Here is a 27125-nt window from a genome sequence, read left to right on the forward strand (position 1 = left end):
ATCTAGAATCATAGAATGGCCTGGGTTGAAAAGGACCACAATGATCATCTAGTTTCAAACTCCTGCTATGCGCAGGGTCGCCAACCAGCAGACCAGGCTGCCCAGAGCCACATCCAGCCTGGCCTTGAATGCCTCCAGGGATGGGGCATCCACAACCTCCTTGGGCAACCTGTTCCAGTGCCTCACCACCCTCTGACTGAAAAACTTCCTCCTAAGATCTAACCAAAACCTCCCCTGTCTCAGTTTAAAACCATTCCCCCTGGTTCCATCACTATCCACTCCTGTAAACAGCCGTTCCCCCTCCTGTTTATATGCTCCCTTCAAATACTGGAAGGCCACAATGAGGTCTCCCCACAGCCTTCTCTTCTCCAAGCTAAAAAACCCAGTTCCCTCAACCTTTAGAAGCTGCCTTGTGAAACTACCTAAGGTAGTTGCTACAGCTGATGAGAATTTTTAAGGGTCCTCTGGGTCCTAAGCAAAGCACCTTATGACTGCAAAGGGTAATATTGTTTAGAGAAGGAAGAAAAAAAGACAAAAAAGGATGGGGCAACTGTTTTACATGCCATAAATTGCAACACACCAATCAGCAAAACAGGTAGTTACTAGACACCTGCACATACAGTTAGGCCTATGGGAGTTAACAGAAAGGTCGAACTCTCCAGTGTTTGTGCTGAAGTGACCTTTGCACTTTACAAAGACTGGATTTCTCGATTTTGTATGAGCTGAATGCTTTGTAGAATGACTTTGTCCTTCTCAGTGCTAGGGATGCTGCTGGTAGCATGGCACCTGGGGATGTATTGGTCGTGCAGAAGTGGGGAGGAATGGGAAGCTTTGTGCCTGATCAAGGATGGTTCCTGTGAAGAAGTTTTCTAAATATACTGATTTGCTGGAACAGAACAAAGTATCTCTTTCTGAGGGGAAAGAAAGAAACATAGAAATAGGAGAAGATGCCAAAAGCGATAGATTAATATCAGTAATGGGTGGTGCTGTGGACTAGAAACCAATGCATTCAGTGCAGTGCTGTCATTAGAGACTGATGCTATATTGGAAGATAAAAATGGAAGTGCTAAGCTAGGCTCAGGCAAGAAATTATTCATCTCTTTGCAGAACTTTGCAGGACAAGTTAAGTACTGTGTGTCATGCAATTACAGAGTAACTAAGAGACATCTCCTGTCATGAACTAACTGTAGTTCAGTAGTACTGGAACAGGTTAAAGGAAAGGATTTCTTAAAAAATTATCTCTGAAGATATCTCTAAGGAAAGGTTAACATCAGTATCTCTGGGAGTTCTGTACTTACATATGCAAACATGCATATTTTGTGTTTCTGTGTGTTTTGTATCCATGAATTGCAAGGTGCATATGACAAATGTGATGGATATCTCTGGAGTTAACAGTGATGCTGTGTGTGTCATAACTTCCCCACAGTGCAGCCTGTCAACAGCCCTGTACCTGTGAGGAGTAGCTGCTAATGCCAATGTCATGTCAGAGACATTGTCAAGAGAAAGATTCTGTGGATATCCCTGAATGTGTGAAAAGTTTTTGTTACAATTTTTTTTTTTTTTAAAAAGGAAAGAAGTGAAGTCAATGTTTTCAGCCTTCATATGAAGAAAAGCTAAGAATTAGAGGAATCACTAATATAGAGGCAACTTTGTGATGTGGTAGTAGCACTGCAGTGAAATGAGATAGTACTTTCCAAAGGATGGGGAATAATCTCTCACCAAATCAGAAAGAAAATAAATATTTCACTTAGGTGATATTGTTATTAAAGACAAGATATTTCTTTTCATCATTAATTTGAAGGTAGATGAGCTGTCCATGTCCAGGCCTTGAATGATAGAAGTACATTGTATTTGTCACCATTTCATCCTCTGATGTTCAAACATAGCCTAGCTTCCTGTTCACTGGGGGAATCTGTAAAGCTGTGTTTGACTAAAAGCAGCAGCGAGTGACTGCAAAACAAGTGATGCATTTGAGCTTTGTCCCTAATCAAGTTTAAAATGATCACAGCAACTTGGCTAATTATATTAATTTATTTCTTCTTAAGGCAGAATGGGGAAACAGAATAGCAAGCTGGCCCCTGAGGTGATGGAAGATCTGGTGAAGAGCACGGAGTTCAACGAACATGAGCTAAAACAGTGGTACAAAGGATTTCTAAAGGACTGTCCAAGTGGTAGGCTGAACCTTGAGGAGTTTCAGCAGCTTTATGTAAAGGTAAGTTATTAGTTTCCTTCTGTTTGGCTTTACAAGAGGTTACAAGTAGTGCAGAGCAGCACATGGTCTTGAGCTGCTCTTCTTCTAGACTAAGGAATTCCTGTGAGAAGCAATGGTGAATACAGAGAGGTTAATAGGAAGTATTGCCCTCACTATGCCAACTCTTTTGATAGCTACAGTGACTGGAACCAAAAGTTTAAAAAAAAAACCTGTGGGTTATGCAAAGAAATGCACTTTCTGTAATTTACGGGCCTGTTTCACCTTCACTGAGTGGTTGCAGTTCAGTTCAGTAAACCATGCACTGCCTGTGTAATACCACTGGAATATAAATCCTGTGACTGATGGACCTACACTGTCCTTCTGTTAGTTCCAACAAAAGTTGTGAGGTGTTGTGGCAGTATGTCCTGCAGGTAAATTATGCACTGTGTACAAAGAATTTCCTTCTCTAAATTTTAACTGCTGCCTTTGTTTTTTCCCTACTGTCTCTTGATAGGTGTGAAAGGAAAGCCAGGTTGCTCAGTTTATTTTTTTCTAATTCTATATTATTTTATCAAATGCAATGCAGCCTTTTCCTTATATTTAGTATGCATTTATTCTGTAACAGGAAGTACATAAGGGCTGCATTAAAAGTGTGTTCATGTTACAAAGATAATTATATTTTAATTCAGAATTGAATGTCTGCCTGAAGGTCAGAGACTTCAAAGTAATTTTAATTAGGAAAATACAGGATAGCAGAGATGAAGAATAGGATCAGAACAGTTCATAAATACAATGTCAGGCTGAAAAAAATTTAAAAAAGCCTTTCAAATGTGAGTAGTTAATACTGGGTAAACTGACGATTTCTGCAGAAAAGTGGGACTGCCTTTTCCTAAATGTGTACTAGAGCCCAGTCCTGAAATTCTTCATCCCTAAACCAGATGACTGTAAATTTTCACCTAGCTCCTTCTTTTTTAATGAGTGCCCTTGCAAAAACTGCTAACTTCAGCTTACATAAATAAGCCTCTGTCTACATATTTTAATATTAATGGCTAGAGATGTTGCCTCACAATCCTTTTCTTAAAAAAGACTGACTTTTTAATGACTGTTATTTTCAGTTGAAAGAATTTTTACTGCCTCAGGTATTGTGCTTGTTATTGACTGATAATTTATAGCTTCTATTTTAAATAGTACTTGGTGTACAACCCCGAGATTAGACATCTAATAATTTCTCTTACGTGTTTCTCAGGAATGTAAATGGTCTCTATGAAATATTCCTAATAAAGTATGTCAAGTGTTTAACTCTTTAGAAATCATAATTTTCTTTTTGGCAAACTGCTTTTTTTTTTTTTTTTTTTTATGATTTTGTGCTTTGTGAGGGATAACATCTTCTGAAATAGCTCAGAGCTGCTAGGACTTCCTCCCTTCAAAAGGCTGTTTGAAGTGTTCACAGAAAATTCACGAGATATTTCACTCATCAGAGAGTAATTTCAGTATTAAATTTACAAAATGGTACTGCAAAATGTGAAATGAAGAGTACAAGAGTACTGAAATTTGGAGACAGCCCTGTATTCCTAGGGAGCTGTAGTATCTGGCTTTTAGTTTTATGACCTTACATATTTTTAGAAGTGTACATCAGATAAGATGGTCTCCCTTGCTTTGGTAGTTATGCTTTGTGAGATCTGCTCTGTAATGTCGCTGTTGTATATTTATTTCCAGTTTGTGGAAGAGAAATACAATTAGCTGTAGTAAATCCAGAGCTTTACTTCTCCTTCTGCCACAGAATTTCTTCTAAACTAATGCCCTCGGCTGTCTGAGAAACTAATGGTCTGAGTGTTGTCAGTCACAGGGACCTCTTCTCTGTAGGGTGTTCTGCCTGGTAGCAGACAAAAACCCAAACTCAACATTTAATCTTTGCAAGGGAAGCCACCAACAGGAGATCCAAACATTTGTAACATTTCAGTTCCTTTAATGAGTATTCAGGGTAAGAAGGTATGAAGCTCATCTTGGTTCATAATTTCTCTGTGTGAACTTTTAGTGGGAGAGATGATGTTTTAGTTCTTGGTTGGAACAGGATTTTACTGAAGATGATTTCCATACATTTTCACATGGATTGGTAAGAGTGTTGGCCATTGTGCTAAGATGCTAAGGAAGTTCATTTTAGGATTCCCAGGAGCATTATTTTAAGGTGAATGCCCTGATTATCTCTTGTTACTATTTATTTTATTTTTTATTTTTTGTATAGTTACAGAGTGGGTGCACAATCCTAGGGCACAGAAGCTGCTTTTTTGTGGATGAAACTTTTTTAGAAAATGCATCCTGGAATCATACCTAATGTATTACTCTTCCTAATGCCTGCTCATAGACATGCACTTACTCCATAGGTCCAGGCTAGCATTGGTCTGAGTTAAAGCATCCAGAACATGTGTGATGTGGATGTCAGGTCCTCAACACAAACTGTTTCACTGCAAATTTGTGTCAATTGTACTGTGCTGTTTACTGATGTAGATGAAGACTGTATTGACTAAAAGGGGGAATTACTGTAGCTTGGCGTGGAAATGTTTGCTATTGAAGTTTCCATTAGGAATACAAATCAGGCAGTGCTTAAAATAAATAGCAGTTGTGCAAATGGACTACACACAAAAATTATTTGCAGCACTTTAAGTGGCAGTGTTTATAGAAAATATTTCATCAAGAACAATCTTTTAAATAAACATCAAATAAGAGGAAATATAATTGTTACTGTTGTATTTTTAGCATTGCTTGTAGTCTTGTAGGTTCATCAAAACTTGTGGTATGCTTTTTGGTGCACAGATTCTTGTTCAGATGCAGAATCTTCAGCCAGTTATTAGGTCTCATGTCTAACTCCAGGTGCTGAATTACTTGAAGGCTTGTACAATTTTCGAGTTAATTTCCTGATGACTTCTTTATGCACTATAGGCCCAGAACCACCAAGAGATTTAAATGCTGCTCCACATTAGCTACCCCAGCAGCCTACAGAGAGCATGGCAGCAGAAGAAACTCATGGATACCATTCTGAGAAAGTTAAACATGAAGGCAGCCTGCAGTAAGCCAGTATGCCAAAGCAAAACCACAGGGTAATGCTCAGGACAGGAATGTGCATGAGGCTCAACACTTCTTCAGGGCATATGCATCTGTTTCCAGTGGGAGTGGTAGCCTTCAAGCCTCTCCTCCAGAGAAATATGTAGGACATTAGAAGTCAAAGCAAAATCAGGTGACTGGAGTCCTTTTAACTTTTTCTCTTAAGGAAGGTAATATGAGAGCCTTATCTTTATCACTCTGCTTTAAGTACTCTTCAAGCTGTAGGAAATCTGGAATCAATTAACGTGTCTTTGTAAGGAGTTTGAATCTGCTAATACTCCCCCTGTATCCTTTCTCTACCCGTGATGAATTGAGTCCTTCTGGTCTGCTCACAGCACTCCAACCAAACTCTTGCTGCTAGAAGTAGTATGAAGTATCTTAGTGGGTCTGTGGACAGTCTGGAAACTATGGTTTGCATCTCCAAAGTGAATGTTCCAGCCATTAGGCTAAATCCTTGCTTGTTTCCTTCTTCTTTTTATGTTTTGTTGTTGTTGTTGCTTTGTTTTTTATTCTATCCTAAGAACTCTTTAGTTCTTCTATCTTATGTAAAACATCATTAGCATTGTGGGCAGAGAGATGAAGGAATTAATATACAAAATTCTCATTAAAATAAAATATACAAAAAAAAACCATGCTGGACTATTCCCATCATTATTTAGGGTTTCTTTCAGTCTAGAGGGCCAAATAAATTTTGCTTCAGATGTTTTGAAATCACTGGGTTTAGATGAATATGCCTTAGAGTGTGCAAGTGTGCATAAACAGTAGTAATATTCACAGGAATTATGCACGTTTATTAACTGGAAAATAGGCCTCTATATTATGATACTTGTTGGAACTAGGTCACTGGACACGAGAAGTATATCCTCTGGATTATTAATAACAGAAACAAGCACCAATGGGCCTCTACCTGGAAGGGTAGGGCTGAGAGTCACAGTATAATGCTAGCATTAAATAAAGTGGGTTGCTCAATGAATTTATTGCACATCTATTATTTAGCTGTGTTTTGAGGCTTTATAGATAGCATGTAACTGAAAAATATAGTAATGCCATTTGATAAATTACAGTCAAATAGCTGTCGTATTTTTGGCTTGTATCTCGTATTTCCTGCCTTGAAGGGAATTGATTTCTAGTTGCTCATTTTAATGTGCATAAAAAAAGACTCTCAAAAATCTGTTGAAATGTAAATGGGTATATTTGCATCTTCTTCTTTTCTATCCAAATTTTCAAGATGGAGTAGCATCTTTCTAAAGAGGGCACATTCCTCCTTGAAATATTAGGTTACAGCTGCATTTCAGGCTTAATGCATGTTAAAAAGTGGAAATCCAGAACAACACAACTGTGCTTGCAGATGACCTGAGCATAGATGCATTTACTCTGGTAAAAGCTGATTTTCCTGAGATATATCTCTGTTAACTGGAAGAGCTGTGCTGGTTTTACAAGTGCCATCTGACCACTGATGTTTCTCCCTGTAACAAGAGTAATTTTTAGGAATGCTATGCCAATTCTGCTGTATTGCTAAAGATCAGGCAGATTATAAAAAATATTGATGTGTCTACTGACATATTGATTTTATATATGCTGTTGATACTTTCAAAAAAAATGACATTCACCGTGCTTGCAGTCTTCCTGGACAACATGATAGTGTGTTCCTGCAGAGTAGGCCACATAATGTTACCTGCAACTCAGAAAACCACATACGTATGTCTTTATTTGTAAATATGATTCTAGAAATCGTTAAACAGGTTAATAGTACTGCTGTGTTATTGAATTTTTTAAATTGATATGGGATAATAAAACCATTATTGTTACATTAGAGTCAATTAGAAATAGCATTGGATGCAAACAAGCAAAGCAAAGAATATCTCTGGTCCAGGGCCATTACAGGGCGGCTCTGCAGGAAGCAGCACATGTAGTAAGAAATAAGAGTTACAGTACTGGCATCAGTGAATGTTTTGCTTGGTGGGAGGACTGTAGAACAATCTGCTAGGTGAAGATCCTTAAGGCATTCCTCAAACATTTAGTCAAAATCCACACATTTGAGACAACTACAGGCAGAATAGTTGGAAGTATATGCTGCTTAAAGAGGAAAAAAAACCTTTCAGTCGAAGTGCAACTGAAGTTTTTGAGAAAGGAAAATTAATATAGCAGAACTGAAAAGAGGAAAACAGTCGTGACTGTTTACGAGGGTGGATAGTGATAGGACAAGGGGGAATGGTTCTAAACTGGGACGGGGAGGTTTAGGTTGGATATTAGGAGGAAGTTTTTCAAACAGAGGGTGGTGACACACTGGAACAGGTTGCCCAAGCAGGTTGTGGATGCCCCATCCCTGGAGGCATCCAAGGCCAGGCTGGATGTGGCTCTGGGCAGCCTGGTCTGCTGGTTGGTGACCCTGCACATAGCAGGGGGTTGGAACTAGATGATCATTGTGGTCCTTTTCAACCCAGGCCGTTCTGTGACTCTGTGATTCTATAATGTAAAGTATTGCTGAAAAGCAAATATATTTGCAGTCCGGCCTTGGAGACTGATTGGACTGTGATAAAATTAAGACCAGAAGGGATGAGAATTACTCTTCATACAGAACTTGGTTTATATATGTATAAAAAAAAGATATGGTCTTGCTGCCCTCTCACCTTCCTTGCAAACTACTTTTCCTTTTGTTCCTCCTCCTCTTTTTCCATGTAAACACAAACAGTCAGGTGCTCTGCCAAAACGCAGGTCTTCTAGAAAACCACATAAGAGATTTGTTATATGTTTCAAACAGAAGCTGAGATTGTGCTGTGCGAATTTTCAAACAAAGGCCCAGAATGCTCCTTCCACATAAAAACAAAATCAAACAAACCCCTAAGGCAGTGTTAACTTTGAAGCTGACTGAATGATTTGGGGAAGGGGAGGATGCTGGTAACATGCCTTTCTGCTGCATTTCTTCTTGCATACATCCCAGGAAAAACACTGACTGGGAGTCATTTTATGGAACAACTTGTGAAGTTTGTCTTTAGTATACAGAGCTTTAAAGATGAACAACTGTATTGAAGAATAAAATACAGTAAAAAAGCAAGAATTTACATTTAAGCTACAGAGTAGAATGAGAATAGCAATTAAGAGGACTGGCACACTGCATAGTGAACTCTTCTGTAATTATGGCCATTAAACACAACATTGGGTAATAAGAACCTTTGACAAGGTAGAATAGATTCACTTCAGGTTGAAATCTTAACCTCATTGAAACTAATGAGATTTTTCATTCCTGATTCTTATTAGAACTTAGAACTGCACTGAGCTCTTGGAATTGTTTGTCACCCCGAGTCCTGGCCAAGTCTGGTGCAAGCTCCTTTAAAATCCAGTCCTGCAAGCTGGATCTGATACATGGAGAGCTCCTGAAGTATAATAAAATACACAACACTAAATATCACTGAAGGAAGCAGTTATTTAAAAGCTGAATCTGAATGGACGAGTGGTGAGTGTAAGGGTCCTGACGTTATTAGAAGAGTAGTTTTGGAGGTAAGAAGGAAAAAATCATTTATTTTTATAGTGTTATGGATAGTGTTCAGGCCTGTGGAATGAGCCCTGCTGATAACAGTTCAGTTATGTATGCTAACACCCCTTCCACGAGAGGAAGGAGGGATGGTCGCAGATCCATAAAGCTGTCTGAAGGCATCTCCATTGCTTGAAGTCTCAGATGTGTGGGGTTTGAAGGTTTGGATAACACCTCTGATTATTACTAAGTATTGAATAGTGTAGGGGTTGTGTGTGATTCCTGAAGGTGTCTAAACTAAAATGGAGTCCAAAAGATTGAAAAGAATATGTCCCTCAGGGCAAGGCAGTCCAGCTGAATGCTTAAAAACCTCACCACGTACATGCATCCCCTAGTTTACAGCTTATTGTGATAAAAGAAGCCAGTCTGAATAAATTCTCCAACAACAGCATGTAAATCACTGCTTTTGTTCTTTTATTGTTATTATTTTTGAAGTTAGCTAGACAGTTCCAAAAAATTCTCATGCCCTTTTATAAGGAACTTTGTTTCTTTATGGCTTAATTTTGCTTTGTGTTGGATTCCTTCAAAGAAACCAAAACAATGAATTTTGAATGCTGTAATTATTTCTGTAGGAAAACACTGCATTCATGAATACAGTTATGATTCCCCTGGAGGATAATACAGAAAGTGTGGTGCAGCCATGAAGGAGACAGCCTCTTCTAACACCTAAATGTCAAAGACTTCCAAAAAAAGACCAACAGCAAAACAAACCCGTGGTCAGAGCCAGATTTCAGAGCTGTCATGGTGTTCAGGTTTAGTGTTTCTTGTAGTGATACTTATTTTAACAGTATTACGGTAGTCCTTGGAGCAGTTGTCAGGACTGATCAGTAGTTCACTGCCTTTCTGAAACCTGTTACAAAACTCAAGTCATTTGGGCTTCTTCCCTCCTGAAACTTTGTGCCTCCTTGCTCCCTTCATACCACATCAGGGTTTTCCTTCTCATCACAAGGCAGGCTGCTCACGAACTAGTGTAAACCCTTCAGGTCTGCATCGTGCAGAGGTTTTTGGTGATATTAACTGTCTTTTTTTAAGATATATTCCTTTCTTTAGCAATCAACTAAAATGAATAGAGCCTAAAATCTCTCTGAATTATGTATGGATAGTCGAGAAATCAGTGACTGAATCACTTGCTTGACGTTACCCTTTGTGTCTGGCATTTTTTTCATGTGTTGAACTGTAAGTAAAGTCCTTCATTTTCTTTCTTTGAAATAAGGCAATTTGTTTCTTACCCCTCCTATCACATGGATTGGGAAGAGATTTCTTTGTCTTTTGGGCATCCTACATGCACATCATAGCATTGTATTCATGACCAGTAGTAGTATGAGAATCTGCTTCCATTATCGCACACACCAAACCTGAAAACGACTTTCTTGTTTCATAAAACATAAATGGGAACCTGGGATTCTGAATGAGTCCCTTCACCCTGGGAGTGCATCTCTGGCTCCACGCCACATCTTCAGCCCCATTCTACTCTCTCCTCTCCAGTGAACACATCGTTCCTTTAGAAAACTACCTTAGTAATAATAAATTTCTGTACTTCCCAGGCAGACATTTGTGAGTAGCTGTAAGTGGGTGGGAATACTGAAAAATCATAGGATCTCGATTAGTTTGGAACATTACTTCCCTAGCTAGCCATTGCATCTCAGCGTGCATCGTTTGCTTGTGGTGTTAGCCATGGCATGTCACAGTTAGCACTGCAGTGCGTGCTGCTGTGGGTAGCTGTAGATATGCAGGCAGTGAAATGAGAGGTGTTTTAAGAGGGTTCTGAGCTACGAAGAGTCCTGGAAGCTCTGCTGTTTGTTAACTTAAATTCAATTTTTGTCGTCTTGTCATCGTCAACAGTAGTTGAGATTCCAGTCAGGTTCCTACTAATCATAGCCTGAACATTTCCAGTACCTTGGGATATCAACTTTATTTCTCTTCAATGAGAGTAAATTTCCATCTTTTTGTCTTTAATTAAAGCTCATAGGAATAGACTTTTCACCGACAAACCTATTGATTGCTGAATTGATGACTTACCGCTACTTGGCATGAGAATTAGCTATCTTAATTGTATATTCAATCACAAACAAAACGAGAAGAAACATGTGATGTAGAAGATAAAGTAATCAACACAAGGAAATTCAGATGATAAGAGACTGTTGCCATTTTGCAGAAATACAAATGAAGCATTTTCAGAAGAGTTAGGTGTGAACTCCACCTGTATAAGCAGCCCTGAAACTTGGCTGTCTGGTTGCACTGATAGCCCAGAATTGAATAATCAGTTTTAAACAGAACCTCCTTGCAGTCCACAGAAACAGCAGTATAGGCAGAAGTGTGAACCAACAGTGCAGTTCACCTCAAAGTGAGTATCAAAGTTCATTTGGGCTAGTTTAAAAAAAAAACAAAAACAACTTTAAAAAATGGTAACAAATTAATTGAAATAAGATTATGTACAGAGCTTGTCAGCATTTTTCAATAGAAGCTTATTTAATTACCAAGTTATTTCTAGGTACTTGTATCCCCTTGGAAGAATATGTCCTAGAAATACTGTTATTCCTTAGTAAGAAACTACACATCTGTATGCGTACTCATGGCTCATCACAGCTTTCTTTGAAGGTTATTCACTGCTTTGCTTCTTCTTGTCAAACTGATCATGCCAAATGCCTAAGAACTACTTAAAAGTAAGGAGCCATCCTTTCATGTTTGCATGCTCCAGTTTGCAGTATTTTGTGTGTCCATGCTGACTAAGTCTGTGCTCTTCTTATTACACCTTTTTGGTAATGGAAACGCTTTTAGTTGTGTTGGTGTTTGTTAATGTAGCAATTAACAGTGCCTGATTTTATAATGCGTGTCAATGCAGATGATTATGTCATTAATGAAAACCAGATACTGTGCAGTGAAAGCCTTGCAGGTAAAGCCCACAGATGACTTCAGAAGCCAACCTCCCTCCTAGCATTGTTCTGTTTTCACTGGAATAAACTCCAGCCAGCTGTTTCTCAGCCAGCTGCTAACCAGTGGTAGCTGGAAGGTGATGTTCTTTGGATGTGGTCCCAGGGAAATGCTTGTGTCCTTGGTTCTCTTCAGAGCCTCCCTGCCTACATACACACGCCTTTGCCCTAGAAGGAAGGGATGCAGATGTTCCTCCACTAAATCACAGCTTCTCACTTTCTTTCTCACAGATGCTGGTCAAGTGCTGTCCCTTCTACTTGATTAACATCATTTAGAAGTAAAACACATCTCCCTTCCTCAGGGTCCAATTTCTTCAGCTCATTGAGTCTCATATTACATGTAGGCTGGTAAATCTGTTACCAACTTAGGCACACATTAAACTTTTTCCAGTTTCTTGATGAGAACAAGTCACTTAGATGTGATCCACTGCCTTGAGTTCATACTTGCATAGCGGTGACCAGATCCCAAAGCTGACTTGCAGAAATACAGCCCTACTATTTTGTGCACATCTAAAGGTACAGAAAGGTACAGCTAAGCATTAGCTTTACAGTCGTGGTACTGAACACAACTTTATTCTCATCTTTTTTGTTGCTCGTTTTTGCAGGAGGGACTCCTCAACTTTCCATTTGTTGCATTAGAAGTTTATGGTTCCCAGTATTTAACTCCTTTAAATATAAAGTCTATACTTGATTTTTTAATACTTCAGTGACACTTGGTCTGAGAAAGGTAAACGTACTGAGGTCCAGTACCAGGTAGTTCTTAAAAAGTCAGCTAAAAAAATGCAATTTAAATTGAGACCAGCTCTTCAAAGCTTATCTGATGTCTTATATTTTTTTGAGCTGGAAGAACTGCTGGTGTCTGAAATATGATTCTGAATATGAGAGTTCATAATGGAAATAGTTACATTATTTAATTGTAAGGATGCTATATTAATAATGGCTTACTGAAGCAATTATTTATCTATCAATTAGTTCTTGCTACAGACAAATACAGTATGTAACATGGGTTGCCCAACGAATTGCTGGCCTTGTGTTAGTACTGCCAAATCCACACTGCAAGTTAGCCCCTATGGTCTATTAGTCCGTCTGCTTATTTATTTTTAAGATTCTTTTCCCCTGGAGTCTTCCTGCATGGCAGGCAAACGATGTTTAATGGGCCTGATTTTATTTTCACAGGCATAAATTCTGGAGTTGTTCTCATGCACGGCCAAGAACAGGGAGAATAAGCATCATCTCTATTTCCAGCATCTACTGAGCTGGGGTGTCCTTGAAACATGAAAGAACATGAAAGAGAGTATATGGTCCAAAAGAACACATGTGGAAACCCCATCTTTACTCTTTGAAGATTAAGTAGATAATCTCCAGCAGGTTCAGGGCAATAAAGCTGAATAAAAAAATAATTCTAACAAAAATGAAGGAAATACAGTCGTTGTATGAAGCAGTTTCTCGTAAATTCATACACCTCTTTATTACCTCTTTCTGTAAGAATAATGTTTCTTCAGTGTAATCAAATCTGTTTCCGAAGACAGAATTTAACACACTCATTATAAAAAATTACAGTAACACCTAGCCAAATGTATTAAAGGCTTTTGGAAATGATTAATTTGGCACACAAACTTCTAATAGGATCCTAATAGGGAAATGTCAGTGAGAAATTAGGTCTTGAGCTCTATCCAGCAGGTGATTGTCAGTGTGAGGTGAAAAAACCACATTCTGGCTCCATCCAAGAGTGGAATTTTTCTTGCACAGGCTCAATAAATACAGTTTTTGCTAGAAATAAAGAGGCTGCCAAATCAACCTATCTGAATGAAAAATATGTTGTGTTTTACATGTGGGAAAAGTGGTCAAGAACAGTTAATCCCTATGAAAACATTATCCCTGCTTTATCTCCAACTGGACATGCTTGCAGGTTGTTTTCAGTTACTTGTTTCCATTTTCTATACATTCACCCAGTGTTCTTTATTTGCGCAGAATTGTTCATCTCAATTGTGGTTGGGTTTTTTGGTTTTTTTTTTTTGCTCTCATCTATTTTGGGTTCATGCCCATGCTTTCTTCATATTACCAGAATACTGTGGACGATTTCTCAGTTTCCAGATTCATAGAAATGCTGTCCTACATACTTGCTACAAAAACAAGTACACAGTCCTAAGAGGACTGCTTATTTCGATGAGATGGCAAATGTTACTGCCCAAGTACAACACTGATCAAGTACACTTTTTTCTCTCCTCTTTTCCTTTCATATGCAGTAAAAACGTGGAATGGTGTAAAAATCCTGTGTGTGTGTGTGAGTGAGTCAACATAGCTCTCTAGCAAAGCATTTGGTGCAGAATACTAGGGGATTCATTCTCTTCCAGTTTTCACTGCCAGCATATTAGTGTAATAGCTGGGTCAACAGACAGCTGAAGTTGTGTCACTGTGCAGAGAAGAATGCACATCTTGGAGCCAAAAGAGCAAGGAGAAAACACAAGGAAAAAGAAACAAACACAAAAAAAACACCAAACTTTTTACGAGAAAAGGAATCTGTTCTCTTCAGTGGAGGAGGAGCATGACCAAAGTGAGAGTAGTTCTTTAGTATGATCAACAATGGACTAAAAATGCACTTTTTGAGTTCTTGAAACTCATACATTTTGTTAGGGCCTCAATTCTTTTCATCTCTGAGTAAAAACAGAATGCAATATGATAAAGAAATAGATGTTTTGTTCCCCAAGGAGCAAAATACCCTTCCTGTTCCTGAAGTGGGACAGAAGATGCAACCTTGTCATATCCCGGGTCCTTCACAGTCCTGACTTCAGGCATACAGAGTTCTGCACACTCTATCCCTGTCTTTTTTTTAACCAGAGTTAAAAAAAACTTCTTCCCTTCCCTTCCCTTCCCTTCCCTTCCCTTCCCTTCCCTTCCCTTCCCTTCCCTTCCCTTCCCTTCCCTTCCCTTCCCTTCCCTTCCCTTCCCTTCCCTTCCCTTCCCTTCCCTTCCCTTCCCTTCCCTTCCCTTCCCTTCCCTTCCCTTCCCTTCCCTTCCCTTCCCTTCCCTTCCCTTCCCTTCCCTTCCCTTCCCTTCCCTTCCCTCCTTTTCCTTTTCCTTTTCCTTTTCCTTTTCCTTTTCCTTTTCCTTTTCCTTTTCCTTTTCCTTTTCCTTTTCCTTTTCCTTTTCCTTTTCCTTTTCCTTTTCCTTTTCCTTTTCCTTTTCCTACCCTTGCCCTCTCCTTTCCGTATCATTTTATTTGTTAATTATTTTTGGCAGTAATTTCAGTCAGGTGGTAGTGGTGTCAAACAGTATGAGTTTGACTAGTGAAAGGAACGCAAAAAGAGAAGAAATAAAGTAAGTGTAATCTCATTATAGACATTGGAATGTTTAAAATGGCATATGTTTTTACAGAATTGTTTTAATCCTTAAGATGAAGGGAGTGTTGTTAAGAGGGACATTATCTAGAGAATCCATTCCATATTTAATGTTATCACAGAATCAGTTAGAAGGGACCTCTGGGAATCATCTAATGCCCCTGCTACAGGAGGTTCCCTATAGTAGGTTATACATTTGTGATAAACATATAGTTCTGATAGGAACTGCATTGCTGTCTTTAAATAGCTGTTCCTTAGGTTATAAGTGAACAGATTGAATAGCCACTAGTCCTGTTGAAATCCATGGGAGATCTGACACCTTCTGTGGGACCAAGGCTTGGATTGCATTTTACCAGTTTCTTCTTTTATAACATATGATATACTCCGGAAAGGAACAACAGATGGCCTTGCAATTCTTTTTTTTTTTTTTTTTTTTTTAATGTGTGTGTGTATGATGAGAACATGTTCACCACTTTTTATCTTTTGCTTTAAAATTCCTTCTCTCTTAGTAACTTCTGCAGGCAAGTAATGTGTTACCAAGTATTGCCATCTCTTTGAAGAAAAGTTAGATTATGGAAAACCTCTGTTGATGGCATTTGATAATGACTACCTTTTCTTTAGGCAAATGAACAATAAGCATGATGTGTAGTTGGGCTTTGCATGTAGTCATGGCAACCTAAAAGACTGAGTAGTGATCTAGCTGATCTCAGGATTTCCCATCAGAAACATTAATTTTCTAAGGCAAGGCCTTACCTGCTTAATATTATCAGATCTTTTCACTTCCTTTATTTTTCCAGCAGCTACCAACAAAACAATATTAAAAGTCTGTTCAGTTAATTAGATTAGTCCTCCTTCACATCTTCTGCTGGATTCACTGTATGTGCATTAGTACATGTAATGTCTCTATACTACATAATTAAAAAAGAAGAAAGAAATCACAACTGCTGTCCCTCCAACTAAAAGAAACCACCTGAGAACCTTTTTCCAAATTATCATTCAACTGATAAGTTCATTGCAAAGCCTTACATGGAGGCTTTTCCCAGAAGCTAATCTGGTTAGCTCCTTAGAATTTGCAGTGCCTGGCTATAATGATGAAGCCAGTTGAAAGTTCAAATGTTGTATGATACTTTTGCATAGTCATTGAAATGGACTTTATTCCCATAGACCATGAAAGTTCAGGGGAAACTTAGTGAACATGCTATGACTAGAAAGCAAAGGCATCTCCAATGAGCAAATCATGTCATTACAAGATAAATGTAGGAGAAGGAAGGCAAAAACCATTCTCCAAAAGAACTTATCTAACTACATCTCTCAAGAGTGCCAGTGAACTGTTAGATGGATAGAAAAAAAGTGTGCTCATAAGAATTTGTAAGCTATTTATTTGCTTGACTTAGTGCAGATTCATACCACAAAAAATATGATTGTTTCTGATTTTTATTTGTTTTATGATAACTATAATAACTACTTTAAAAGTCACAAGCCAGGAAATTCTAAATGAAACAGTATAATTATAATATATAACCATAATAATACTTCCTTCCATTCCTTGCTTGGGTATTGTAAGGCTTAATTAGTTAATGTTTGTACAGCAGCAAAATAGAAAACACCATACAAGTATTAAGCATTTTTCCTGCTTTGTTTTGTGGTTTTGTTTTTTTTTTTAGTGTAACTGATGGTCTTTCATAAAGATCTTAAAGAAGGACAATTAAAAAACATCTATGAAAACGAAACTACATTTTATATCGCTCTTGCTGGTAGTTGGAGTGGCAAATCACTGCTAATTGCATCAGTATTTCTTAGGGACACGCAGACACTGTGACAATGGATTTGACCCAGAAATATTTGTTGATTATCATATTTCTAGACCTAGCAACAAAATCAAAGTGTTCTCATGGGATCCAGAGACACAGTTGATGGAAATGCATAGAGAATGAGTGAGATGAGCTGACAAACCATCATATTTAGAAGGGATAAAAAAATCACACCAAAAAATGGTATTCCATTGGAATAAATAAAACATTTTATCAAATGGTTTACAGTAAAAAGTTTTGAAATGTGAATTTCTGCTGAACAGAGCTTGGGAAATAAATTAAATGTGAATAAATCCAATCTTGTGCAATATGTACATATGCAACGTGTAAATAACAAAAGGAGTTGGAGTTCTGGCAGTGTGGCATTGCAGACTAGAATATGATGTTTGTAATTATGTCTAGGTCGACAGAGTACCACACAAGATCTAGGTATCAAAATAACTGCTTTACAGACTGTAAGAACCAGTTTGGGTTAGGGATAGAAATGGACTTAAGGCAATTTTCAGGAGAACTCAGATCACGTGAGTTTAAATGCAGGACATTGTTTATTTAGTCACACTCATCTGTGCTTTTGAGCTCCTGCACAGATGTAATCTTCAGTTGCCATCTGAAGGTTAGTTTATCATTGAGGCTTCACTAGAGTCAATGGAAAGAGAGAGGCATTTCCAAATAATGATTCATTTCATCTGTTATATATAAAACCATCATAGTGTCTTCAATGAGCAGTGTACTGAAGGAGAGTTCTCAGAAGAATTTGTCTCATAGACATTCCTTTTTGGCAGAATGTACCATTTCTGTGGAAATACTGTTCTATACTGACTATAAAGGGATACTCAAGTTTTGTACTTTCTAGACTCGGACATTTACCTTCTAAGCTAAATTGTATCCTGCACATGCAAAGAATTAGGCCTTATGCATGCAGTGATGAATGTGGGCACAACCCTTCAGGATGCTATATGCCAGCACATGTATGAAACCTTCATCTTTGACCTGGATCATGTTCATCCATTTCTTTCAGTCTGGGGGCCATTTTAGGTTCCTTATTTTTGATAAGGGACCTAATTAGGTCCACTGTTTTGTAGGATTAGGAAGCATGAAATAATTGATATTTCATTTCTGTGAGTGCGTAGACCTGCTTTTAAAAGTAGGTTTTAATGAAATAAATTGAGATAATACGAAATCACAGTTCTGTAAAGGCAGCGAAAGTTCTGCAGTCGACTTTCACCCACTAAATGAAAAGGGAGGTGATCTGTTTTAGTAGTAATCGTACGGCGGTTAAAATGCTACAGTGATCAATACATAAAAACAATCATAATTAAATATTGACTCTTTTTTTTTTTTTTCTTTTAACCTCAGTCTATTATCTAGGTTGTGTCAGGCTGGTCAGCTGTGTGTTCAAGACTGTGTTTTGTTTGGAAAGAATTTTTCTAATCTAATATTGCCACTTACTCTGCTTCTAGCCAATTTATAAACATCCGCTTTTAGCAGGCAAGAGCTTTCCACTTTTGTAGCCGCGAGAATTTCCATTATTGCATTTACATGTGTCTCAGCTGCTGCTAAGCAACAGGGCTGAGCTACCTGCCAAAGCTGGGATTTAAATCCCAGGTCTGTAAAAAGGATGGATAGAAATATACAAGTGTAATACACTTAAAATAAAGAGTGAAGTATGTGGTTTTGGAAATACGTAGAAATGGTATGGAAGAGGTATAAAAGCAATAGAGTTCCAGTATAGAAACATGTAAGTAAAGGTAACGCGTTGTGTTAGAGAAAATTTAGAGTGAATTGGAATTTCGTTCTGTTTCGATGATATGTTCTTGAAAATAAACTGTTGCCAGGTTGGTTTTGTTTTTGACGCATCTTACCTCTGTTCTAAGTCTGTGTGCAGTGTTAGCTGTCAGGGAGCAAGGAGAAGAGTGAAGAAATGAAGAAAGAAACTCAGCCACAAAAGTGATGAAAGGTCTGGAGGGCAAGGTGCAACTGTGGTTCCTGGGTTTGTTCAGCCTAGAGGAAAGCAGGCTGGCAGGAGGCCACAAGATGGCCTGTTGTTTTTTTATCTTGTATTTGGCATGACACACTTTGCTGGTTGTTTCTAAGACATGGTTTGGATGTTGGAAATGTTTTTGCTGTTAATAACATAAGCAAGGCTAAGGATACATTCATTGTGTGTGGTGCTGTGCCTGCATGCACCAAAAGATGGCCTTTACTCTACAGGGCTTGCAGTTGGATTTAAGGAGGAAAAAAGTATGAAGGGGAAAAGGATCGCAAAACTCAAAATGGACAGCGGGACAATGCCAACAGCTGCAGAATCCACAATGCAAAGGCCTGCTGAGTATTGCCAAGCCTTTGGTAGCCAGAGGCAGATTTGGAGAGGATATTTTGAAGAGGAGGAAGTTGTGGGTGTGTAGTGGAAGGACACATATATAATACTGCTTGCACCCAAACTGGGTGGATCATTCCTGGAAGAGAAGAGCTGGTCTCTATTTGTGTCTCTGTTGAGATGGTGAATAGGACAGGATGGAATGATTTTGGAGACAATTTCTACTTGGTATAATGTAGAAAGAGGTTCCACAAAGGCTGCAGGTTATTCTCTGCTTTTGAATCCATTTTATAATTCTTAAAAACACTCCGTTTGAAGGCCAAGTAAGAAGTTACTGTCTTTATTAGAGCATTTAAGAGAAGTTTTCTGCAAAATGGTTTCTTTTTTATGCTCTTTACAACACACAGTCTGATGAGAATATAACATAATAAAATGTCACTTTAGACAGACAGTTTATGCAATAAATTCCTAGTACCTTCTTTAGCTCCTTGCATTTGCGTGGAAATGTGTAAACGTGATCCCTTAATGCTGGAGTTCTGGGGAACAAAGCAAGTTTCACACACTGCTTGTACTTTGGCGCACAGTTTTACTAACAATCCTGTTGAAACAAGGCAACAAAACTGTTGTGACATTTGGAGCAAAACATTTAGGTGCTGAAAAGCAATGAAACAGAATATTGAATAATGTGAAAAAAAAAAAAAGATACACATTTATGGCAGCGGAAAACAAGAAGGGAGTAACTAGATTTCTAACACGATTCAGGAAAATTCAGGACCAGTTTATCTTACTGTTACAGAACTGCACTGTCCTTTTTAAAAGGAGATTTGGCAAGTGTCATGGAAAAATGACATACAAGAAATCAGATTAAATCAGTGGTTCTTTCTATCTGAACTCAGATTTTTTCTTCAGCTCCGGGTAGCTATGTCTCCTATAGCTGTATTTTAGCAGCAGCATTTGTATGGAGTCTGCAAATCATCCACTGGGATTCACGTATTTAGGGTCTGCTGGGGAAAAGGTAACACTGTGCATTCCTTCCACACATCTGGGAGTTCTCTGAGGGGTAGGTGGGCACGTGTATAAAGGTAATTGGGTGGATGTCATTCACTGGTCTTTGAAAGCCTTCCTACAAAGTTGCTGTCTAAATGGGAAATGAGTGTCACCTGGATTTCTGTAGGGTCAGCTCTTGTAAATTCTCTAATCTGACCCTATGTGAAATGCTTCACGCTCTGTTGACTACAGAGGACTCTAAGGAAACAAGTCTCCCTTGAACAACGCCAGCCTTTGGAATTGCTCCCTTTTATATCCATGCTGGGCCTTTAACTGGATTTTCTGGATTCCTGTGTCTCACTGCGCTTTATTACTTTTGTTGACTATAAAATGTTAATGCTGTTTTAAAGGGCAGTGTATTCTTAGCCTTAACTGTCTTTTCTTCTGGGGTTACACCTAAAGCTGTAATGAGAAGCAATGGCTATCTCATTTAAAAATCCTAGCGCTATTCTCAGAGGAGTAATTTCTATCTCAAGGAGCATGGCTATCTTTCCTTTTCTCATATGTATTATGATTCATAAGAGGGATCTAATTACTTCTTGAACAGCAGTGCCTGAAGGTGCCAACCTAAAGCGTTCGGAATAAAAAGATTTTCTCATTGGCACCAGTGGAGGAAAGCCATGGGAAGAAAAGTAAACCTTCAGATAATTTGGTTATTTCTCATGCCAGGAGTTCCATTAAAGTGAGCTCTCGCCTGGGCCCATGTGTTTTAACTTCACTGAAACAATTTGAGCAAATGCACCTGGGGAGCACTTGAAAAAGAAAGATAAAGACTAAACAGCATTCTAGATCACAAGTAAAATGCTTGTAAGTAGAACAAAACCAAAATAAAATAAAAACAGCAACAACTGCACTTTGATGACACCAGTCAAGGCAATTTATCATTCCATTCAGTAGCCCAGTTCAATAGGAGCATGAAGGAACCATGTCCCTGTTTGCCAGGTTAACTAGATGAATGATTCCTTACTTTCTGTGATTTGGGATCAGAGGGAGGCCGCATTTGCTCACGGTTGTGCTGGCAGCTGTGCCTGCAGTGACCCCAGCTGGGATTCCCAGGGGGACAAGATTATGTTATTACTCCTGAACCAGAAGCTCTTGAAGCTGGAACGACAGAGCACATCCAGAAAAAGCGGATAGCCTTTATTTTATCTCTTTTCAAACTGCCTTCCCGAAGCATCCTTACAAAATACTATTGTGTGTTGAAGGATAAGAAACAGTGCTGTTTCACTTATGGATAAAACAGGATCAGTCTACTCAGAACAGAAGGGGAAGTCATAGTCAGATGTGCAGTTCTTGTAATGGACAGACAGCAGGAACAAAAGCTGTGACGGTTTCAGTTGTTAAAAGAATCCTTAATTCTTCTGGACAACCATCCTTCACTAAACTGAGAAGAAATAAATCACAGGCTGGTCTTGTGAAGCACTGTTTTTGCTTGTTAAGGACGTGCCTTTCTCTCATTGCCACAAAGGACATCTCCCTTCTGTAGATAAAAGCACTTTGCCACCAAGAAGGGTTGCTGATGTCAGTGAGCTGCACTGTGATGTGCAGTCGGGAACGTCTGGCTGTTGTTTGGCTTTCTGCTGCTTCTGGAGGGCTTCACGTGTGCTGTGTGTAATCAATACACAGGGTGTGAGCAATGGCTGTTCTGGATGGCAAGCCATGGCTGTGCTTTTTACAAGCTAGGGACCCCCTTCCTACGGTGTGTTTGCTGTCTTTGTGCTCTTTTTGCCAGCTTGTGGGAAAATCATATCTTATCTGTCCTGACTAAGAAAGAAGGATCTGGGATGTGTGATTCAGTGCCAGGGTCTGTGTCTTAAACATCTGTCCTATGCTCTGGCTTCAGAAATGAAATCTGAGTGCTAACAATCTACCTGAAGTACTTGAAGCACTCCCAAGGAAATGCTGTGAGTTATTTGTGAGTGGACTGATTTGCAGAAAGCTCCAAGAAGAGTCTGCATAGAAGAAAAGTACTTTTGGAGAGAATTCACACATATAACACATGTACAGGCCATCCTTGTTGTATACTGTAAATGTTGAAAAAAAAAAACCAAAACCAAAAACAGCAAAGAATGGTTTGATAAGGCTGACCTACCCAGACAATTCAACATGAAATCATTTTTCTTTTTTTCAATTCACACAAGCTGTATGTGCCTACTTCTTGGGTAGTCATAGCTGAGACAGTTGAGACAACACAGGAGAGAGCTGCTTCTCCAGGGAGAAATAACACAGAGGGAGTTGTAGGCTAAGCTCTGCTCTTCAGGAAATGTGCATTCCAAGAGCTGGGCTGAAGATGGCTGTGTGCCTCTATTCCAGATTCCTGGAGCCAGACACCAAAGCAAATCCCAGCCTTTTCATGAAAGTTGTGTTCCTGCCACCTTTAGAGTGTAGCACCTAAAATCTTCCTGGGTTTTAGATGTAATCTTACTCAAATGGATTTAAACTTGGTTTCCCAACTCCCACTAAGATGCTTTGACTCTTGGTTTTAGTGTGTCCTTGTCAGACTCTCTCAAGCTCTTCCATATTGTACTGAATAAAGGGGTAGCTCTTCTCTGTCCTCTGTCAGAGCTTCTGGCTGAGGTCACTGCTAGGTCCTACTTAGTCTGTCATTTTGTGTCTGTCTGGACAGTATTTGCTGTCAGCTTACTAAAGGAAATAAAGATGATGTGATTGAGCTGTGTGCATGTTTGGAACTGTCTTTCTGACTTCCCCTAATAAGTTTTGAATCTGTGTCCATGATTCATACCGTTTGGACAGAGGAATAAAAGTCTCCATGCAAAAAAAAATCCTACAAGTTTTACATAACAAAGATTCATGTGAGCCCAGGCACACCTGTCAATACCCTCATGCAGGAAAGACACCACTGTCTTAGATACTGGAGAAATATCATGGGCACTCTTTTGTGAGATACAGAAAGCAACAGAGTTTCTCCAGGTCTGCTGCCTTTGAAGTTATCTATCCCTTGTTTAATGCATTTGATGTTGCATTTGATATTGTCCTTAATAATTAAACTCAATTGTTAAAGAGCTTAATAAGGTATTTAATTCTTTTCTGTTGTGATGTATCCTTACCAGTCCAGTGATGTGACAAAGTGTTTGTGGTGTTGAATAGGACTTCATTAATAAATTAATAGCTCTTCTTAATAACTACATTTGCTCAAATGCCCCCACATTTTAGAAGCATTTTAGATTTGTTGGATTTTTCAGGAATGACCAGTTTAGTGCCTCAGACAACATCATACATTATTGCTCATTTCTTATCATGTAGCATTGGTCAGTTCTTCCAACAGATGGAATCTTGTAGCTTCATTCCCAAGTGTTCCCTATTGCTGAGAAGTATCACCCAGTTTTCTACCTGGTTACTGTAGAGCTTACATTAGAAAAGAACTATTTATAAAATCAATACAACCAGACCATAATTAGAAATAATATTAGCAGGCAAGATCATATAATAAGTAGAAAACACGACATTGCAAAGTAACTTTTGTTTGCATAATGGCTGAATTTAATAGATGCTTCACTGCAACGCATCCATCTTAGTAAGGAATAATCCCCATCCCTTGCCCTGACAGGCATCATGTCCTTTAGTCCCCATGCAAATTCATGTGCTTGAAAGATTCGGTGAAAAACATCGTGATGTCCATCAGGGTCATGTCTTAAATGTACTTTCCTCTTTGTAAAACTACCCAAGTGATCTTTTCTCAAGTTAGATCATTAAAATAATCTTCTTTCTTTCTAATCTGGGATGATCAGCTTTGAATGAGGTTTGGGGGTAGGGCTTTCCAGTTGCCTGCTGTTATCATACAGCGGTGATTGTACTGAAATTAAAAGTCTCTAGAGCTAAGCTGTTAATGTCATAAATGAACAATTTATTATCACTTATTTGGAAATGCATTTTGTAACGGGAGAGAGCTCAAGAAAACTGGAATCTGCATTGCAGATGTAAGAGGAGAGGTTCTCAGTTAAAAAAATCAATAAAATTAAGGAGAGGCTAGATGTAGATGTCGCATTGGGTAGACTGGGTCCCCTGTTTATTGTAGAGGGTTGTTGCTGAAGCCCAGTCTCCATGGCCATGCAGGAACTGCAGTCCCAGATGTTGCTGATGGAAAGGAGTTCCTCTCTCAATGTTCCCTCTGGTGCTTTATGCAGGACTTACTGCAGTATTCACCTTCATGTCTAAAATGCTGTGTTGTTGTTTAAGATGAGGATTTTTGAGGATGATACGTTGATTTTAGCAGAAAGCCCTCATGTAGAAGAGCACTTGACTATGCAGCTTCCCACTGCTCTGAGGCTGGGCATTCCAGGGGATGCAGTGTGCAGGATGAGCTACATAATCTGGCTCTACATCAGCAGCACCACTCAGAACTGGGCTACTAATTGTAGCACCTTTTAAAGTGAAGAGCTTTTAAAATGCAAAATGGAAGAGGTTGACATACAAAAGAGGCTTGGAGAAGTAGTTTCACTTAAAGCTGAAAAAGCTTTTGGGATACAGTCCCATTTCATCCAACCTGTTTGCAAATTAATTATGCTAAGCAGGTTCTTTTAATTACATTACTTGAAGGAAGAGCAGAAGAACACGTAAATTCCATGAGAGAGAGAGAGCAGAAATTTCCTCTGCCAATTACTGAGCTGGATTCAACAGAGGCTGATGCAGCACGATGTGACAGAATGTGATTATTTTAACTGAAGCCTAGAGAAACTCACAAATTCCTCATTTTTGTTTTTGCAAAAGTCCTGCAGAGTCAATTGTATCACACCAGGCATGACATTTTTCCAAAGCATTACAGTTTGTTATTATGCAACTTTTGTGGCAGAAAAGCCTGCAGCAAGTTCAGGCAGTTGGCTCTGGTGTGGGGCAGATCTGAGCTGTGCGACTCAAATCACAGCGCAGGTCCGTGCCGTGTGCCGGAATGTTGCTCCTTCCTCACTGCTGCTGAGAAAGGCAAGCGGGAGGTGTCAGTGTGGGGTGCACCATCACCATCTAGTGGTTACCGGAGAGCTGGAGGGAAAGTACTCGGATTAACCAGGAAATTGGGAAAATTCTCACCTGGACCTGCTCCACTTCAGTATATTTCTTTGTCTTCCTAATGAAGGTATTCAGAGAGAAAAAGACAACGAAACTGTTGATAAGTCTGTCGCTGACAGCTGGAGCAGCTGTTAGAATGACGGGTGTAGACCTTGGGCAATTACAAAATGCAATAACAAAGAGCCCTATTTTTATAAAGTAACGCTGAGTACAAAATACTTGGAAGTGTGACTCCTGTGTGTCACTGGCACAGTTACAAAAGTAAGTGGAGAAGTTTAAAAAATTGCTTAAAAAATAAATCATGAGTCCTTTGCAGAATATCTGTGCAATGCTTGAAGAGCCACTGGCTGCAAAAGGCTGCGTTCAACTCACCTAGCTTTTGCACTGCTGGAGTCTGAGCAGGTTACCCAGTGAGCACCTTCAGCAGCCTCCTACTGACAGGAGAGCTCATCCCACCTATTCTGAGCAACTGCCTGTTTTAAGGGCAAGTGTCATGATGGATATGATTGCTTCTTGCTGGGCATTGCGGAGGGAAACTTGGTAACACACTGAGATGGGATATGTGATTTCAGGGCAGAGGTAAGCTAAACCTCTTCCAAACAATAAAAGCACTATTATTAGAGCAAAGTGGGAGGATCTGTTGTACAAGCTATAGAATAATCTCTTTCATTTTCTAATGTGAATGCTAGGTAGCTCACCTAGGCTTTGGAAATTCAAGCCTGTCCCTTATTTTAAAGAAAAGGCCTTAAGAAAGCAGCGGTAAGGAGTTTTCTTGATCATAATTTTTGAGAATAGAGTATCTTTAGGGCCCCTTTCAGCCCAGCCTTCTTATGATTCTCTATCCCATGATTCTGTCTGTGTGAATAAGAACTGCATCCTCCGTCCAGTTCTCACTCCTTCTTCCCTCTCAGTGTCTTACTCATTGCTTTGTTCTGCTCTCTGCCTTCCCCCACTCCATGGCTCAGTCTGTCTGCCCTCTCATCTGCTAGGACAGGCTTCTGTTTGGAAATATCAGGGAGAAGCTGTGGGCAGCGTAAGCAGGTCTTGCACTACCATGTTAGTGGGATAACCAGCTTGGGGCCGGGCCCTTCATCTGGGTTCAGGGCAGTAGGGTTTCCACAGCTCTCTTCAACCTGTTTTTTTCTTTCTTTATTCTCTATTCCCTCATTAAGATTTATTGCCCTTGAGATATCTCAAGTTGACACTAACAGAAAACGAAGCTTTTTGACAAGTGGCTAGAGGTCCTCTCCCAGTCCCAGTCAGTCCTCAGCCTTCCTGCCTTAACAGTGTTACCAGTTCTGTTGATAAGTTTTATTTTGCAGATACTACTAGCAATTAAAGCAGGGCCACTGTCTCATTTTCCTTCACTGCAAGACAGCTGTCAGATATTAATGACCAGCGTTTGTTACGACCAGAGCTGGATTAAAACTGGTGACCTACATGTGAAAGACTTCATATCTCATTACCTCAAGCTATTCACTCCTAGAGTTCTTTGAAATGTAATGCTGTTTCCTGCCTTGGCCATATTAATCCTTCTTGCTGCTATCTATGTGCTCTGTTCACTGAGGTGTTTGGGGATCAATATGCTATGGTCCTCTCGCTGGTATTGCACACATTTTTCATCCATTCTCATTTTTGTTCACTCTCATTGACCTTAGGAGATCTAGAAACTGGATAATAACCCAGGAGTAAGAAGATCAAAGATTTTTGTATCTAGGTCACTACTAATAATCCAGTGGTTGTCATTACAGTGTATGTTTAGTAGCTGATGTGAATTCTTTCAATCGCTTTCCATGTAGTCACAAAATAAAATGTGCAACACTTGTTGCCTTCAGTGG

General features: G+C 39.2%; 1 protein-coding gene across 8 annotated transcripts in view; it reads left to right on the top strand.

The window, feature by feature from the left end:
* The window catches only part of VSNL1 (visinin like 1), a 77027-nt gene that overhangs the window by 31676 nt on the left and 18226 nt on the right, over positions 1–27125 (top strand). For 4 of the 8 annotated variants that reach the window (XM_031610943.2, XM_031610944.2, XM_090136411.1 and 1 more), the window contains exon 2: positions 2046–2212. The exons of 1 other annotated variant lie outside the window; for it this stretch is intronic. In XM_031610943.2, coding sequence (XP_031466803.1) covers positions 2051–2212 — 162 coding nt within the window. In that variant the 5' untranslated portion in view covers positions 2046–2050. The remainder of the gene's footprint in view (positions 1–2045; positions 2213–27125) is intronic. 3 more of the 8 variants (XM_090136413.1, XM_090136412.1, XM_090136410.1) reach the window with 1 other exon arrangement.

This window comes from Phasianus colchicus, chromosome 2, assembly GCF_987193195.1.
Source record: "Phasianus colchicus chromosome 2, bPhaCol1.hap1.1, whole genome shotgun sequence".
Classification (NCBI taxonomy): domain Eukaryota; kingdom Metazoa; phylum Chordata; class Aves; order Galliformes; family Phasianidae; genus Phasianus; species Phasianus colchicus.